Source organism: Pimephales promelas, chromosome 20, assembly GCF_988280905.1.
Source record: "Pimephales promelas chromosome 20, fPimPro1.hap1.1, whole genome shotgun sequence".
Lineage (NCBI taxonomy): Eukaryota > Metazoa > Chordata > Actinopteri > Cypriniformes > Leuciscidae > Pimephales > Pimephales promelas.
In genome coordinates, this window is record NC_142788.1 from 933,655 (window position 1) to 952,759 (window position 19,105).

A 19,105-nucleotide genomic window follows, 5' to 3' on the forward strand; every position below is an offset into this window, starting at 1 on the left:
TGTTCGTTTATCAAAATAATTTGGCTCATTCAACGAACGAACGAGTTGACTCAGGAAAAGATTCGTTCATTGTGATGAACGAGTTCGAACAGGAGAGTCACGCTCATTACAGAACATAGCAAGGCGAGCATTTGAGCTTATAAAACTTAAACTTTGTTATTTATTTATTAAATGAGGGATCGTTTCGCTTGATAAGACCCTTATTCATCGTCTGGTGTGGTTTAAAGCCCTTTGAACAGTTTGCACTGGACCTTGAACCGTTTGGTTCCCATTGAAGTCCATTATATGGAGAAAATCCTGGAATGTTTTCATCAAAAACCTTAATTTCTTTTCGACTGAGGAAAGAAAGACATGGACATCTTGGATGACATGGGGGCGAGTAAATTATCAGCAAAAGTTTTTTTGAAAAGTATTCCTTTAAGTTGAAAGATAATAAAGATATAGTTTGGTAAGTGAGATCTCTAACTGAAGTCCTGTAGAAAACCAAAAAGTCCTGGAATTTAATTTTACAGGACTGTACGAACCCTATAACGTCCCAACGAACTAGTCGTTATCATAATTCATAACGGGAAATGTGCTATAAAGAGCAGCAGTGTCTGATTCTGTGATTCTGCACATTAGTTATCACAGTTGAAAACCAAAGAGAGCCTCTTCATCTTTAATTATTGTGTATGCTAAGTGATCTCTATGCCTTGCCAGAACGTTATCCCGACGAAGCCTTGATTCCCGCTCTCAGGCCCCGTCCACACTACTGCGTTTTCGTTTAAAAACGGAGAATTAAAACGAATACGATCTCCGTCCACACCAGCCCCAGATAGCAAGCTGACATTGAATCAACGTGGAAATATGACATCGAAACAACGTTGATCTGACATTGTTTTGCTCATCGAATTAACGTTGAACCAACGTCAGACGCGTCATTCTTTCAAAACTAACGGAAAATCAACATGAAATCAACGTTGTTTCAACGTTATGAAAGCAAACCAATTTTCAATTTTCATTTAGCTTTGAAGAATGCCGCGTCTGACTTTGGTTCAACGTTAATTCGATGAGCAAAATCAACGTTGTTTCAATGTCATGAGAGACGTTGTTTCCACGTTGATTCAATGTCAGTTTGCTGTCTGGGGCGTTTTATCTGCGTATTAGAAATGATTTCCGTCCACATTAAAACGACTGAAAACGCGGATCACGTGACTAGGGATGCACCGAAATGAAAATTCATGGCCGAAACCGAAAACCGAAAAAGAGGAAACCATGGCCGAAAACCGAAACACCGAAAGAAATTATGCCAATTATCAGTATCATTGCATTTATGGCTATGACTGTGTACAAACGTTACTAAAATCAAGTCATTGCAATTGCATAAATTAATATAAAATTTTCAAAGAATAAATCAATTACAAATTATGCAAATATTTATTTAGCACAATGCACAGTATAAAATAAAATTCAAACTAAAATGTTTTTGACTCCACTCATGTGTACATTAAATAATAATCTAATGGCCTGCAGAAAGGTTTTAAAATTAAATGTTCTCTCATAAAAACAAAGCCGAGTGCGAACTTCTTCTCATCACACCAGCACCCTTTGCACGTCCAAATTAGTTTCTTACATTTAAAAAATTTAGCATACAATAGCATAAAAAGCCTTTTTAAATGAACAAAGGTCCATGATTAATACAAATGTACATGAAACTTAACGAAACATGTTTAGTGAATGTAGAAAATATTTAAGAGAGCATTAATTTAGTTCTATACTATACATGTTCCCATATATATTTTTTTGTAATGTCACACAAGTAATAATCTCAGGGTTTACTGGGTTTTACATGATTATTTTTGTATTGGTGGTGGAATACTAAAAAATAAACATTGTCATGTGTTTATCTTTCTTCTTCTCACCGATTCCTGATGGTTAGAGGACAGTTACTTGAGTCGTCCCCTGTTGTTGCAAGGAATAGTACAACGGAGAGCGGGTCCAGTATAAACGCCTCGACCGTTTGGAGCGGTGCGCGCGCTGTCTGAGGAGACTCGCGCATACTTTCGCCTGCCTCCGCAGCGCGAGTCTCCACAGTTTATACTTGACCCGCTCGCATCCGGAGTCGTTGTCATGGCAGTGCGCATTGTTTAGAGCAGATATAGGTGGATAAACAAGGCTTCCGTCTCCTCGCGGGTTCAGATTCACTGAAATACGTCCGCACCGCAAACATGTTGCTTCAGACAAGCACGTGCAGGTCGCGGTTTCTGTTTGCGTCATCACAACATTTCGGCCGTATTGTTTCGGTGATAAAAGTCTTTCGGCCGAAAACCGAAAATGCACTTTTGGGCCATTTTCGGCCGAAAATTTTCGGTGGCCGAATATTCGGTGCATCCCTACACGTGACCATTCACCAACACTGGGCATGCGCGTGCCGGTGTAAACAGGGAATGACGAATCAGGGAAGGAAACGTCATGACTGATGACGCCCAATCATAGAGCCAAGCGCCAGCGTTTCTGAAGTCCTCCGTTTTGTCTTGTCCACACTAAAACACCCTCCGGAGATTCAAAACGCAGCTGCAGCGTTTCTAAACCTCTCCGTTTTAGGTCTTCGTTTTTCCCGTTTTAGTGTGGACGGGAGGTGCAAACGTAGCAAAAGGTCTCCGTTTTTAAACGAAAACGCAGTAGTGTGGACGGGGCCTCAGTATACACATGCTCATACAGTTGTGTAAGTAATTGTTGTGTCTCGACAGCTACAGATAAGCTTGCGGAGCAAACTCGTCAGTCCACCTTGATGGTTGAAGCAGAGGAAACTGGCCAATAAGAGGACAGCTTAACTGACTTGTTTGGCATGTGGCTTGAAATAAACACATGTTGGCATGCTTTGAAGGGTTGTCTTGTGAAAGCGAACCGAACCAAGCAGACGATGCACCCTGATTGGGCCGCGGTGTGTGTGAGTGAGCTGGGTCCGTCTGTGAGCGGCTGTGCTGTGCTGAAGCCTGCTCCACGATACACACACACACAACACACTCGTGCTTCGCTGAAGCCTGCTATTGCGTTGGAAGGATTATAATATTTCTAATTAACATTTATGTAAAAGTTTTATACAATTTAACAAATTAAAGGGTTAGTTGACCCAAAAATGAAAATTCTGTCAGTATTTACTCACCCTCATGTTGTTCCAAACCTCTATGTGTTTATTTGTTCTGCTGAACACAAAGGAAGATATTTGGAAGAATGTTTTAAAGGGGTGATGAACTGAGAAATCAAATTTTCGTTGAGCTTTTGACATCTAAGAGTTCATCATATTATAAGAATATCCTGTAAGTTTCAGAACTGAAAACGTCCTTGTTAGTCCAATAAAAGCTTTTATTGACACCAGCCTCAGCAAACGACTCGTTTTTCAAAGTGGGGAACTATGACGTCAAAGAGGATAAAACCCCGCCCCCGCAGAAGAAGATCAACGCCTACTTCAACACGGCCGGTTTAGCACCGCCCACCGATTCGTGCATTACACGCATAGCTAAGCAGCCTAACATAGATGCCTACCTCGTGATGACAAACCGGATCGAGCTACCGAGCGATACAGAATATTGTGCAGCGCCTGGTTGTGGAAGAAGACATAAGCTTCCTCTGGACTGCAATAGGACTGCATGGATAAACTTTATTTTTAATGATGTTCCAGCTGATGAGGGTAAACATCGTCTGTCTGTCTGCTTCATTTCTCTGAGGATTGTTTTGTAAACAAGACTGGATTTGCAAAGCGATTAAGAGTAAAGAACGGTGCTGTGCCGTCTATATTGGATCTGACAAGAATTGTGCAACAAACGTGTTGTGTTCAACGGACTCTGGGTCGAACATGTATGGGCGAATCCGGTTGCCACTTGACAACATTGGACGTTTTCCCCCACGTTCACCGACGGGTGAGTTAAACTCATTATAATATGCAAAACTGTTATCCACTCACAGCAGTGGGCGTTTATTTTCCAAGTCTTCAGTGCGAGACGCCCATAATAACCCAGCGTTTTTCAGGAAGGCTCAAAACTAGGGTAGAAAATAGCCTATTACTTATTCATTCTGATGTTTTTGAACGCGTTAAAGGCAGAACGAGGATCAACATTGAGCCAGCGTTTTCTGGCGTTGTAAAAAAAAAACGAACGTCATAAGTTGACCTCAGACAACAATATAATACAATTTTAAAAGCCAGTTCATGACCACTTTAATCAAACAGATCTCAATCCCCATTGACTATTATGGTATGTATTTTTTCCTACTATGGTAGTCAATGGGGATTGAGATCTGTTTGATTGAAACATTCTTCCAAATATCTTCCTTTGTGTTCAGCAGAACAAATAAACACATAGAGGTTTGGAACAACATGAGGGTGAGTAAATACTGACAGAATTTTCATTTTTGGGTCAACTAACCCTTTAAACGAGAGAACCTGTTGAACTGATTTTCAATGCAGCAGACCCACAGTCTCCGGGTCAGCGCCGGAGATGAACAGCAGGGGTCAGACGTGGTGTCTGTCTTAGCACGCTCGAAAACGTTCTTCTTGTGCTTCTGCTCTGTGCATTGAAATATGACTTTCATGTAGTTTGTTGTCTAAAGAACTTTAAGAAGGGAGATTGAGGATCGTATGTGTTGAGCAACGCTACAGGAGATTGTGTAAACTGCTCAAGCGTCACGCTTCTGTCTCGCAGACTGAAAAGATCGAGCGTTTGTGTGTTTATTCTTGATATTGTTGTCTTCTGTTTCCTCTAGGATGCCATGCGTGTTCATCACAGCTCAGGTGAGAATGAGACTGATGTGAATGTGTGTGCTGTGGGTTAGGCGTGAGTATGGCTGATGTATATGTGTGTGTTCAGCTGGCGGTTCTCCGGCTCAGAGCCCCACGGCCCGGACCCAGCCCGCCGTCCCCAGCACTGAACGCACGCCGGAGAAGCTCACCATCGTAAGCCAGCTCTTCTTCTGCTTGCTCTGTACACAACAGTGCTGAAGCTCGTCTTCGGCAGGATTATGAGCGGAGGCGAAGCACTCAGGTTTCCACCTAACCCATGGCACGCAGATGTTCGCAGTGACAGGAGCCCATCCACACAAGGTCCCCGCGGGTCCTTAAAAAGTCTTAAAACGTCTTAAATACAATTTTCACTTTTTAAGGCCTGAAGATGTCTTAAAATATGAAATTTCTAGGGCTGTAGTCAACTAAAGAAATCCTTAGTCGACCAAAGTCTTGTCCTGCGCAACGATTAGTCGACTAAAAAAAAAAACGGTTTGATTAAACATTTTTTAAACAATTGTCATTGAGCATTTTTAAAACAACAACGAAAAACATCACAAATAAATAAAAATATAATAATTATACACTTCTTTGAAAATTAAGTCATTTTTTTCAACTGCAAAAAGTGAGGAGCTCTGTCCTCGGTCACAATCGCGCACCTGATCACACCACACGCTGCAAAAAAAACAACTGCTATCTGCCACATCATGAAAAATCCCAACAAAAGCTCTCGTTTATACAGGCTTTATATTCTTCTTTACTTTCAAAGCTATGGGTTAACTTTCGTCCTGACGATCAAGGCGTTTTAAACAACACACAAAAAACCCAAATAACTTAACCCTCAGGTGCTCTTCGGTCATTTCTGACCGAAAAAATTTATGTTTTGAAATGTTAAAAATCACAGCTTCATCGGAATGCTACAAAACTTGGTGACTTTTATGGCATTGGGTATGTGAACACACAAAAAAATTGAGGTCATGATCCGAGCATGCTAAGTGGTCGTAAAAAAAATAGTCACACTTGTGCTCTTCGGTCAAAAATGACCGACCATAGGAAATGAATGGGAAATTGACAAAAACACAAAAACTTTGAGAATTTTTGTGTGTACAATCTACAAATTGGCCACAATGCAGAAAAAAAGTGCTCAGCATTGAAGGGGTGACACTCTAACATCAAGAGTGCAAAACAGACATACCCACCCCTACGCACACACATACATACACACTTTTATACACAAAAACACCAATAAATTGGGATTAAAGAAATCTGTTTTGAATATTTAAAAATCACAGCTTCTTCAGAAAATTACGAAACTTGGTGACTTTTATGGCATTGGGTATGTAAACACAGAAAAATTGAGGTCATGATTCGAGCAATTTAAGTGGTCGTAAAAAAATGAGTCACACTTTTGCTCTTCTGTCAAAAATGACGACTCATAGGAAATGAATGGGAAATTGATACAAAAAAAAATTCTCTGAATTTTTGTATGTACAATCTACAAATCGGCCACAATTCAAAAAAAAAAAAAGTACACCGCAGGAAAGGGGTGACACTCTACAACATCTAGAGTGCAAAACAGACACACCCACCAACACACACACACACATACAAACACACTTTTATACACATACACACCAATAAACTTTGATTACAAAAAGTATGTTTTGAATTTTTAAAAACAGCTTCATCGCGATGTTACGAAACTTGGTGACTTTTATGGCATTATGTATGTGAACACACAAAAAAATTGAGGTCATGATCTGAGCATGCTAAGTGGTCTTAAAAAAAATAGTCACACTTGTGGTCTTTGGTCAAAAATGACCCCATAGGAAATGAATGGGAAATTGTAAAAAAAAAAAAAGAAAAAAAAATGTGAATATTTGTTTTTTGTCATTTTTTTTATAAGAAATAGTTTTTGAGATTGTTTCAACTATATATACAAATCCACCACCAACAACAACAAAAATGTGTTCATAAACAGCTGGGGAATTCACATGCCTCTCAATAGAGAGCTGTACATGCCATCAAGTGGTCACACCATGATTCTACGCTTTTTCTCTATACTGTAACCAGATGGTGCTAATTTTCTTCAAAAAATATTTTTTTTCTGAAGGCCTAGACTCTATATTAAACTAAAATACTGCATTAATATTTTTTTGAAGAAAATAATATATATATAGAAAATAATATATATTTTTCTATGGCAAAAATAAATCATAAATATTGCATAAATATTAATAAATTGATTTAAATTGTCTCAAAATACTAAATTAAAAAGAATAAATATTATAGAACAAAAATAAATTGCATTGGTTTTACTGGGATGGAGAAAGTTTCATTTTTAGGTGTCCGGTCACTTTTGACCGGGAAGATAACAAGTGTGACTCCGAAACGAAGAGCACCTGAGGGTTAAAAACAATCCTAATAATAGGCTGTAGGACCGCGTATAGGCTTGTTTTCGTTTTGTTGCATTATTTAGGCTATTTTCAAACGCATTGGTTCGCCCTCCTCCTCCTCCTTCAGCTTCGTCCATGACTATAACATTTGGCTCGCACGTCCGATTTTAAGGAAGTGGCGGTGGTGGTGGAAGTGACGTATATGCCGTCAAGCAGTCGAGTTTTGTAGTTCTCTTAATTCTCTGTAGTCCTCCGTCAGGCTATGGCAGATGTGTCACTCAACATATTGTAAGTTGATGTACCATCACAAGAGGCTTGGAAATATATTATGAAGGTTGAAAAGTTCCCTGTTGTTACTTTAAGTGCTAACAGCAGTTATTGTTTTTTAGCGGCCGCGGGATAAGAGAGACTCCAGCTATTACTGGGAGATCGAGGCTAGCGAGGTGATGCTGCTGAGTCGCATCGGCTCCGGCTCCTTCGGGACCGTGTTTAAAGGGAAATGGCACGGTAAGCATCGGTTTAACCCCGCCAGCTTCGGTCTCTAATGCCGTGGTTAACTCGTGCTGTGACCCGCTGTAGGAGACGTGGCCGTGAAGATACTGAAGGTCACCAACCCCACCCCGGAGCAGTTCCAGGCCTTCCGCAACGAGGTGGCCGTTCTCAGGTAGGATGCGGACGATGGTCACGAGGGAGGGCTTTAGAGCAGTGGCCGTGGTGCCGCATTACACCCAGAAATGAATATTCTTGCCCCATGTACTCATTTTGTACTCACTTTAAACATGTCCATAAATGAATCTCAATGCACTATTGAAATCATCATTATTGTACATATCTGCATATATTACTGCAGTAAAAGTTAACAAGCTAATGGTGGCACATATGCTCTCAGGAGTGCATTTGCTCAATTCTTGTCAGTAATTACTCGCCCTCATGTTGTTCCTAACCCCGTAAGATTTCGTTCATCTTCAGGACACAAATTAATATTATTTGTGATTAAATCTGAGAGCTGTCTCACTCCTCCATAGGCTTCTTCTAAGGGATCGAACCCGGCCGGCCCAGAAAAGTTAAAGACATCGTTAAAATAGTCCAGCGACTCAACCTTAAGATTATCAAGCGACGAGATACTTTTTGTGCGCAGAAAAAACAAACAAACATAACTTCTCTGTGGGTCTCGAGTGAGTTTGCGCAGTGTATTCTCCCTATTGGCCAATGCTGGTCATGTGATGCGTGTGACGTACAACCTAGAAGCGTTGCACTGATTTAAGATTTTGGCCACACTGCTCAGCACTATTGCTCGTTAGCGTTTGATGCATCTGAATTGTTGTGTCCTCTTGCCAACAGGAAAACCCGACACGTCAACATCCTACTGTTCATGGGCTACATGACGAAAGACAACCTTGCGATAGTAACGCAGTGGTGTGAAGGCAGCAGTCTCTATAAACACCTCCACGTGCAAGAGACCAACTTCCAGATGTTCCAGCTGATGGATATCGCGAGACAGACCGCTCAGGGCATGGAGTGAGTGTCCCGGATTGAGGGATTCCTCCTGTGGGAGTTTCTCAACTGTTATTGACCATGTTTGCTTTCTCTCACAGCTATCTACACGCTAAAAACATCATCCACCGTGACATGAAGTCAAACAGTATCCTTTATATGTGACATCATTTCCTCTCCACTTTTGCTTTGGGTCTAAAGGCAGATTTGGCTACAGCACTCAGTGTCTGTCTATTGCACGAAAATACCCAAATCACAAGCTCTGATTGGCCGGCTTTACACATGTTTGGCTTGTAGTGCTTATAAAGGAAGTTTGCAATGGTCATGACATTGAATGACAGCAAAGCTTTGAATTTTTCAGTAGACTTGCATTAATGTACGGTACCGATACCGTGACCTTTATAGGGCGTCAAGCTGCGATGTAAGCATCTGAAATGATCTTTTACACACGACAGACTCTGTTAAATGCCAAACGTTTTAATGACATAAAACAAAAAACAAACATATCCGAATAAACCTGATTATCATTCACTGCTAACATTTTATATTATGCAGTTTGATTGTTAAAAATGTACTGTAGTTGCGACATCATTTTGAACAGAAAACTATTTCCATATGCATTATTAAACCGGCGAATTTATAAATGTCGAATTGTTTTTTGATGTTTTTTATGATACTAACTTGCTTGCAAATAAACTTTCATTTGTAACAGTTTGATCTTTTACGAAGGGTTGTCTACATCCAGGGCCGGAAGAGCGTCGGACAGACTTGCTTGATTTATATAGTCTTATTAAAGGAGTAGTTCACTTTAAAAAAAAAAAAAATTGCTAATAATTTACTCGCCCCCGTGTCATCCAAGATGTCCATGTCTTTCTTTCTTCAGTTGAAAAGAAATTAAGGTTTTTGATGAAAACATTCCAGGATTTTCTCCATATAATGGACTTCAATGGGAACCGGATGGTTCAAGGTCCAGTGCAAACTGCTCAAATGTCTTTAAACGACTCCAGACGATGAATAAGGGTCTTATCATGCGAAACGATCGGTTATTTCAAAACTTATTCCAAAAATGTAACTTTTCTAAGGACAAATGCTAGCCTTGCTCTATTCTGTGAGGCGCGTTTGTAACGTCACGTAATACGTAATTACGTTCAAAAGGTCACGGGCGACGTAGCCGGAAGTACAGAGTCAGAGTGTTTACAAGTTGCAAACTAACTCACAAAAAAAGGAATTAAAAGGTAAAACAACGATGTCGGACGATTTTGATTCTGTACTTCCGGCTACGTCGCCCGTGACCTTTTGAACGTAATTACGTATTACGTGACGTTACAAACGCGCCTCACAGAATAGAGCAAGGCTAGCATTTGTCCTTACAAAAGTTACATTTTTGGAATAAGTTTTGAAATAACCCATCGTTTCGCATGATAAGACCCTTATTCATCGTCTGGTGTCGTTTAAAGACATTTGAACAGTTTGCACTGAAACTGTCTTTTGGACCCCATTGAAGTCCATTATAAGGAGAAAATCCTGGAATGTTTTCATCAAAAACCTTAATTTCTTTTCGACTGAAGAAAGAAAGACATGGACATCTTGGATAACATGGGGGCGAGTAAATTATCAGCAAAAGTTTTTTCAAAAGTGAACTACTCCTTTAAAGGGCGTGTAGAGGAAAGCGTGACATCATCCAGTACTTCCTGTGAGCATGAATCTGAATGCGTGTGTAATGGCAATTCTGTGCAGCAAAATCTGCTCCAAGTGGACGCAGCGAGGTCCTTCAGCTCTGTCTGTCTAAAAAGATTCATAAATGTGTGTTTATGCCTGAAGAAACATGGCCGCCGTTTCCTCCTGTCAGAGCGAGCTGTTCTTGCCAGCAGATGCTCGGCTTGACTTTAACTCCAGCACAGACATCTTCTTACACGAAGGGCTGGCGGTGAAGATCGGGGACTTTGGGCTGGCCACGGTGAAGGCCCGGTGGACCGGTTCTCAGCAGGTGGAACAGCCGTCGGGGTCCATTCTGTGGATGGTCAGTGCTGTGCTCAAATTCTCCGATCTTGCCTGAGTATTTACCCACCTGACCTGTGCTGTTCCCCGTCAGGCCCCCGAGGTCATCCGAATGCAGGACAACAACCCGTACAGCTTCCAGTCGGATGTGTATTCCTACGGCATGGTGCTGTTCGAGTTGATGACCGGAGAGCTGCCCTACTCGCAGATAGCCAACCGAGACCAGGTAACACACACTTGGTCAAGGCGCATGTTTTTAATGTTTTTCAGGAGTTCACTTGAAAGGGCAGTCATGAAACGACTTGAAATATAAATTACGTTTATAATGAACAACACTCCAGTTTCAGTAACCATGAAGCTATTCTGCAGCTTATGACTGAACATGCACACAGGAACTCTCTCAGATGTGTGTGTACGTGTGCGTGTTTAGTTAAGCACAGTCCTTGTTCCCATTACAGTTATTAAAATAATACTGTCAAGACTTCATTTTCTGTTTAATAAGTAGAAATGTTCACTGCCACGGCCATTTTATGTGTTAATAAATAATGTGTGTGCTTAATTGTCATAAAAATCATGCCACAGTGAAAAGCGTCAACAATGATTTCAAATTTAGACTCTAATTATAAATATTTTTAAAGGTTTTTTTGACTTTGCCCATTTTTGTGAGATTTATCAGTATTGTGTTAATATTAGGGAAACTTCTGTCTATTACAGACCATTAAAGGGGTCCTATTATGCTTTTTCACTGAGTGAACTTTAGTTAGCGTTAGGGATGCACGATATATCGGCCAGCATAACGGTATCGGCCGATATATGTTCATTTTTAATGGTATCGATATCGGCCTGGTAAGAAAACGTGGCCGATATATTAAAGCCGATAAATAATGTATTACTCCCTTCAGCTGAGACACTTGTTGAGCACTGTTTATGTTTTTGAATTTCTTGAAATAGGATTGAAATCTCTTCAAAAAATGACAATGCGGTTCGGTACAACATGTGCAGCACATATCTGTCATATCGGCTATACAACACTATAATGAGAACATCATTATAATCGTGCGCTTGGGACATGGATTTAATTGTGAGACTTTTGTTTTTGTAATCAGGCTCTAAAATTAGATACATATTTGGATTTGAGTTTATCGGCCGATATATCGTTTATCGGCTTTCAAATATAACGAATTATCGGTTATCGGTATCGGCCAAAATTTTCATATCGGTGCATCCCTAGTTAGTGAGTAATGTTGCTGTTTGAGCATAAAAACATTAAATGTATAATGTTCCTCATTTAAATAATCTCCACCCACGCAATACACAAGCGAGTTGGCGAGGCCTGAGCTGCATTAGAGATGATGAAGAGTGCTGTCCCTGTTTTACGGCAGCATGTCATGTTTATGACATACTTATATTGCCTTGTTAATGTCAAGTTGTCATTACCGAGACACTGACAGGTTATGATGTATTGGTTTATGACGAGTTGTCATGAAGACATCTCAAACAATGTCATATTTGCATTCAAAATGTCATAACTGAGCGAACAACACTTCATAAACATGCGTGACCCTCCTTCATATTCATGACCTGTCGTGTCAGTCTTAGGCACAGCCCTTCAGGTCAAGTTACCGCTTGTTTAAGCTCTTGCTCTTGGAAGACGCTTCACCGCCCCTTAGGAAAATGATCCATGGTTTTGTGATCGATTTCTGTTTGTGTTATCTTAGTTTTCCAACAAATACGATTAAATGATGGATAACATCTTATGTGTAATCGATCAGAAACAAACAAAAACACACACCACTTTGAAACTGTCTGTGAAATCCATGAGCCAATCACAAGTTAATATTTACATCTGACTAGAGCTCCCCGTTATTGGAGGGGCGGGACAATTCCTGAACACGAGCCAATCACAACACACTGGCCGTTCCAGAGGAGCTGTAATATATGTGATGATATATTTCGTTTTTTGAACAATCCATCATGAAACCACATTGTAGTACACCCCAAAAACAAAATCAAGACTACATGAAAGGGCATAATCAGACCTTTAACTATTATTTAATGAAGTCCTACAATGAGTATCTCCTCTGTGCAATACTGTGCTGAAGTGTTTAATGACTGAATCAGTGTTTCTCTGCATTTACTGTTGTATGCAGATCATTTTCATGGTCGGTCGGGGATATCTGTCCCCAGACCTCAGTAAGCTGTATAAGAGATGTCCCAAGGCCATGAAGAGACTGGTGGCCGACTGCATCAAGAAGTGCAAGGACGAGCGGCCTCTCTTCCCTCAGGTGTGTGTGTGCTTTCTTTTAGAGATTGGCATGGTTTTACTTCAGTTAGCCTAATAGCTGGTTTGATTTGCATTGAAAGATGATCTTATGGAAAGTACCCCATGCCAATCTCTCGGTGTGGTGGAAGGTGTGTGATGATGTGGGGATATTTTAATCCCAAAGGCCAAGGGAACTTTATCAGGATGCATATTATCCTGGATCCATGAAATAACTGGCTTTTAAAAATAAAAATCTGCCTGACTCTATGGGAATTTAACATAGGGGTGTCCTGACTTATGCACCCTGTAATTTAAGGAAAAACATTTATTTATTTATGATGCATTATTCATTCACAAAGAAAATTGGTGTCCTTAAAGGTTGGAGTTTTCCTCGTTTTTCTAATTAAGGCATTAAGATCAATATCCAAAAGATGATTTTTTATTCCTCTTTTTAGGCAACTTTAGCATGGGGGCCAACACTTATTCACATCACTGTGTATATACAGTATCTCTCCATGAATGAAGAAATCATTGAGCACTTTAATTTTTACCTTTCTTTTAGTTAAAACATGAGCACAGTGGTATCATTTGTTTCCAATATGTAAATACAGATCAATTAAATTTGATTTGATTTATTGGTTTATTTAAAAGGGGACAGTGCAATTTCACAAAACGCATGAACAAACATGGTTAAAAAAGCCAGAATTACATATTTTTCATCTGTAGTCCCCTGGCCAAGATGTAAAAAAGCATTACAAAACAAACAAGAAAATACATTTATAGGTCTATAGCAAATTGACAAAAAAATATCTACAATATAAATAACACTAAATGTGGAACTTAACTCAATCTCAGAATAAACCCCTTCAGGTGTGTGTGTGTTATCTCAGAATAAACCCCTTCAGGTGTGTGTGTGTTATCTCAGAATAAACCCCTCAGGCTCATGAAAACCGGATCCTGATCACCCGTCGGGTTTATTCTGAGAGAATAACCGGCTGGATGCACATCATCCCTTACTTACTGCATGCTGAGCCTAGCTTGTGTCACAGCCATAGATATCCATAATAAAGGCTAGATGTCTTACGATGGAGTCTCTATCGTCATCACTGGCGGCCATCTTGTCACAGGCAAGCTGATGTAAGATGAGTGATCATCACGAACACACATACTCTTATCTCGCTGAAATCTTGACGGATTTACAAACGGTTTGGTTAGTTCCAAACGTTATTAACGTAGCTATAATTCTGGATGGTTATTTATTTATACACTTATTATTCATAAGTATGCAGTGTCATAACTACACCTCTGATATTTATAACAAACCAAACCGTTTGAAAATCGGTAGAAAATTGAGCAAGTAATGGTTATTTAAAAAGTACATGCACCATTGAAACAGTGTTACGAGTGAGCGAGCTGACTGTGGCAAGATGGCCGCCACCTCAATTGGCCAGCAGCACGGACGAGACATCTAGCCTTTATTATGGATATCTATGGTCACAGCACTGTTCAATGCTGGATTCTGGTTGGTATCCTGTCATCCGTGTCCACAGATCCTGTCCTCCATTGAGCTCCTGCAACACTCACTACCCAAGATCAACCGCAGCACGTCTGAACCCTCTCTGCACCGAGCGTCCCACGGCGAGGACATCAGGACAGTGGCTTGAAGACTTCGGATGCTCTCACAATCAAGGCTGTTTTCTGGGACAGATGCAGGGACTTTTAGAAAATAAGAAATTTGCTACAATCCCTAATTTTTATGTGTCTGAAAAGATGTTGCCCTAATACTCAAAGAGTGAAGATGTTTATATACGGTATTATGTACACACAAAGAGCTTCATAATTTAGTCAGTATTGAGTTGCCATTGAGTGGTGTTCAAGGCGCGACTTGAGATCAGTTTTGTGATGTCAAGTATTTTGAAGGTGTTCTTGATATGTATAGAGTACATACTGTTAATCAATTGTTTTAATAAAATTAAGTTAAATGCCCTTTTCTATCACTGTATGTCGTCTTATGCTGAGTTAATGTTTTTTTTAACCATTACAGGCTTCATACAGTTATGCTCTTTTAGGTAAGTTGTTAAGTTGTTTTTTTAGCTGCTTTGAAGAAGCACAACAGATATTGAAATATATCCCACAATTCTCATTGGTTCTGGTGGTTCTCAGGGCAGCGGTTCTCGGAGAGATCAGGACAGGGCACAACATGTTTCCAAGAAAAGGACAGAGCATCATGCGAGTACTCTGTATCTTATTGCTTTCCAAGTAGAAAGACATTTCCAAGACAGCCTTTCTCAGGCTATTTTAGAGACAGTCCACAGTGACCTTATCCAGCCCCAAACACTGTTTCTGCTGATACATGGGAGCCCGAGGGCCCAGCAGGCCTTGATCCAGCCAGAAATGGCCTCATGCAGGGGCCAAGGACAATCTTAGGAGTTAAAGGGATAGTTCACTTTGAAATTAATGTTTGATATGTTTTATCTCACCTCAAGGGCATCCAAGATGTAGGTGTCTTTGTTTCTACAGTATTTTCAATTTTGACATTTTTCAGTCAAACCGTTGTTGTCTGTCAGTCATACACTGGAGGCTATAGGTCCACCAAAGAGCAGCACAGAGAAGTCCAAATTAAACATGATTTAATGACTCGTAAATGTAAGTACACATTGATGACCTAAGACACGAAACGAGCGGTAAAGAGGTAAAACGATATAAATACTGTTTGTTTTCTCTCACAAACCGCTCGTTTCGTGTCTTAGGCCATCAGTGTGTACTTACATTTACGAGTCATTAAATCATGTTTAATTTGGACTTCTCTGTGCTGCTCTTTGGTGGACCCCCTTAGCCTCCAGTGTATGACTGATAGACAACAACGGTTTGACTGAAAAATGTCAAAATTGAAAATACTGGAAACAAAGACACCTACATCTTGGATGCCCTTGAGGTAAGCTAAAACATATCAAAAATTAATTTCAAAGTGAACTATCCCTTTAAAAACCAGGACTCCAACCAACAACAACTCCAATCACCCACTCTTCCGACTTCCTCACTTCTCCTGGGTGCTCGTTGTGGCCTCAAGGAGCCCAGGCCTTGACCAAACTATCCATGTGCTCATGAAGAAAGATAACTTCCCCTTGCCACTGCCGGAACCCTCAACAACTCCACAACTCAAGAATTGTTCCCACTACAAATGCAAGAACTCAGTTGCAAAGTCTGACATTGGCTATCTTCAGTCTGGCGGTACGGTGTCTGGGACAGACGCTGACCCGCTGCTCCAGGGAGTTACATGTGCAGATGATGGCATTTAGAAACCAAACACCTGACCCTCAAAGACAAACCCTTAGATTCTTTCAAATTGAAGTTATCTTGCCTTACACAACAGAAACGCAACATCAGCAAACACACATCACGCCTAACAGGTGTCAGGTCTCCTTCCACGTCTCGCTACGAGTTGCCAAATTAGGAGAAACTCACACAATTGCTGAGGTGCTGATCTCACCTGCTATGTTTGGAGAGAATGTCTCAGCACCTCTTTCTAACGACACCGTTAGCCACCGCATATCTGACATGGCAAGCGACGTTAGGGAGTGACTGCTAGCTAACATCATGCAAAGCCAGTACTGTACCCTGAAGCTTGATGAGACGACTGGCACAGCTGCTAACGTCAGATACATCAAAACTGTATCTGACGTACTGTAAGCCAGGTTCGCTGGCTCTCCAGAGGTCGCATGAATTGCATTCAGAGGTGGACGTTTCTTTTGGCAGTACCTGGTCGGCCCCCTGTGGTTAGATCAGTTTCACATCTTTTCCGCTGGTTGAATTTGTTGAAGACATTGATGCAAGGGAGAGATGCCAAATCTTGCTTCTTTCAGAGAAAGTCAGTGCATTCGTGCACTCGATCAGCTGATTAATAAAAATGTTGACATGTTTCCCAACTTAGCAACTGATGAACAGAAGCTCGGCATGTTAAAGGACTGAAACAACAATTCGGCCGTTATTACAGTGAGGATTCCATGTCATTTGCCGATCACAGATCCCTTCGGTTGCCAGGAAAAGACCTTTCCGTTGACATGGAGGAACCGGCTCCAGGTGGAGGATGACATCAGGCTTGCGCTGTCCAACATTGAACCGTGAATTTTGCTTCTTTGTCCCTCTGATTGATTATGTCGTGGCTAACGAGACAGGCGCTTTGTCCCAATTTTCACAATTTGTATGTGACAAATGGAAGAAGAATCTAATGCATCATGTTTTACATGAGAAATAGTATATTATTACAACCTAGTTGTCTTGTTCAGTGTTGTTTAGAAACCTGTCCGTTATATAGTTTAATGAAAGTAACAAAGGTTATGAAAAGTAAAGAGCTAGCTAAGCGCTTCAGTTTACCAGTGTTCATTCACATGAAACTTCAGATCAAGTGGAACAATCCATGCGTTTTGAATTTGATTGGGAAAATTTTCGCCATTTTCGCCACTTTAACCTTTTCATCTGGCATTGATAGAATTTTCTGGATGATACCATGGATGTCAGAAAATGTGTGATGTATCCCAATCTTCAATCAGGAGGAGCTGGATGTGAGCGATATCAATCCACAGTCTGATTTCTGACCTGTGTTACTGCCTGAATCATAATCATACACGGTTGGTTCATTGGCCAGAGGAGAAGTGTTCCCCGACTGAGTCTGGGTTCTCCCAAGGGTTTTCTCTATTCTGTCTCCCGATGGAGTGTGTGCTCTTGCCACTGTCGCTCTGGTTTGCTTAGTTGAGGACACTTCATGTTCAACAGTATTACTGATCTGACGGCACTGACACCATTATATAAGAACTGAGCTGAGCTGTTTTCTGCAGAATAGCGAAAATAAACTCATTCCAGTTTGATGAACTTATTGAACCGAACCGAATCAACACTGAAGTGACTTCATCTGAATAACGACTGTTCACTAAAGAAGATGACGATGATGAGCAAGAACAGAGTCACACCGTGACGACGATATGTTGCATATAACTATGTAGAGTACACTGATATGATATGATAAAAAACATTTTACTTGCAACAAGGATATTTTAAAATGAAGCGTTTTTGTAAATTAATCAAAACGTGATAATTTTGTTCCTTTATAGATTTTTGTTTAGTGTTTTCATTGATAAGTCAGGGGTTAAGATCACAATTTAGATCACAACAACGATTTTGGTGACAGGGTTTGTGTATCTCGTTAAAAAAAAGAGTGATCAGTGGTTGTTCAGAGTTATATTTTTATTGCTTATTATGTATTTAATTTGCTATTCTGCATTAATATTGTTAACAAGAAACAAATTGTTCACATTTTTGCAACCCAAAAATGACAGATGTCCAGTAATACAGCTTTCATTCAATGTAGGAAATATATTTCACCATATTTTATTACACATTTACAATACTAGAGTGCAAGAATGATATCTATTATTTCAACAGTGATCACAAAAGAAAAACACACACCTCACCGTTCAACACACAATGACACAATTTCGATCATGCAATTAAAGTATTCATTTACGTTTTATAGTCTCCTTTCTTTCGTGTACACACGCGCACACACACTTTGTCCACAATTTACTGAAACATAGACATAAGACAAGAAAAAATATATAAAGTACAATTGAAAGAGGACTAGGCACAATCTGCAGTATCACCACACACAACAACCCTGAAGAGAAGACCGCTTCACACAGAAACAAAAGCAACCGTCACAAGCGCACGACAGTGAGCGTTACACAGTACACACTGAAAGACAGATCAGGCCCAAACTAACACTTCTTACCCGCACCTCAGGCCACTGTTTGAATGTTCGAACACACCCTGTCAGCAGTTCTGATGGTTGTGTTAGTTTGCCTGCACTAGCTTTGGTCCCACAGCAACACCATTACAGTCGAGGATATACTGCAAACAGCCTTGAGGAGGAGCTTTCTGCGGCGGCCCGTTCTTCACTTCAACCAGCGCATCCTTTTCAACAGTGACCTGAAACACACACACACACACAAGTCTGCTCATACATGTGATGTGCACAACAGGGCATCCCAGCTTCTTGACACACTTCCCAGATAGCAAACTGACATTGAATCAACGTGGAAACGACGTCTCTCATGACATTGAAACAACGTTGATTTGCTCATCGAATTAACGTTGAACCAACGTCAGACGCGGCATTCTTCAAAGCTAAATGAAAATCGAAAA

General features: G+C 40.5%; 2 protein-coding genes across 5 annotated transcripts in view; one reads left to right on the forward strand and one right to left on the reverse strand.

Annotated features, from left to right (window-relative positions):
* raf1a (Raf-1 proto-oncogene, serine/threonine kinase a) overlaps positions 1-14,899 on the forward strand; it is a 31,219-nt gene extending 16,320 nt beyond the window's left edge. For all 4 annotated transcript variants that reach the window (XM_039671302.2, XM_039671301.2, XM_039671304.2 and 1 more), the window contains 10 exons: positions 4,741-4,768; positions 4,845-4,930; positions 7,542-7,659; positions 7,732-7,816; positions 8,494-8,670; positions 8,748-8,794; positions 10,548-10,666; positions 10,739-10,870; positions 12,795-12,929; positions 14,458-14,899. In XM_039671302.2, the coding sequence (XP_039527236.2) occupies positions 4,741-4,768; positions 4,845-4,930; positions 7,542-7,659; positions 7,732-7,816; positions 8,494-8,670; positions 8,748-8,794; positions 10,548-10,666; positions 10,739-10,870; positions 12,795-12,929; positions 14,458-14,571 (1,041 nt within the window). In that variant the 3' untranslated portion in view covers positions 14,572-14,899. The remainder of the gene's footprint in view (positions 1-4,740; positions 4,769-4,844; positions 4,931-7,541; positions 7,660-7,731; positions 7,817-8,493; positions 8,671-8,747; positions 8,795-10,547; positions 10,667-10,738; positions 10,871-12,794; positions 12,930-14,457) is intronic.
* Positions 14,900-18,127: 3,228 nt separating this feature from the next.
* syn2a (synapsin IIa) overlaps positions 18,128-19,105 on the reverse strand; it is a 49,871-nt gene continuing 48,893 nt past the window's right edge. Inside the window, 1 exon segment of the mRNA XM_039671349.2 lies at positions 18,128-18,889. Coding sequence (XP_039527283.2) covers positions 18,755-18,889 — 135 coding nt within the window. The 3' untranslated portion in view covers positions 18,128-18,754.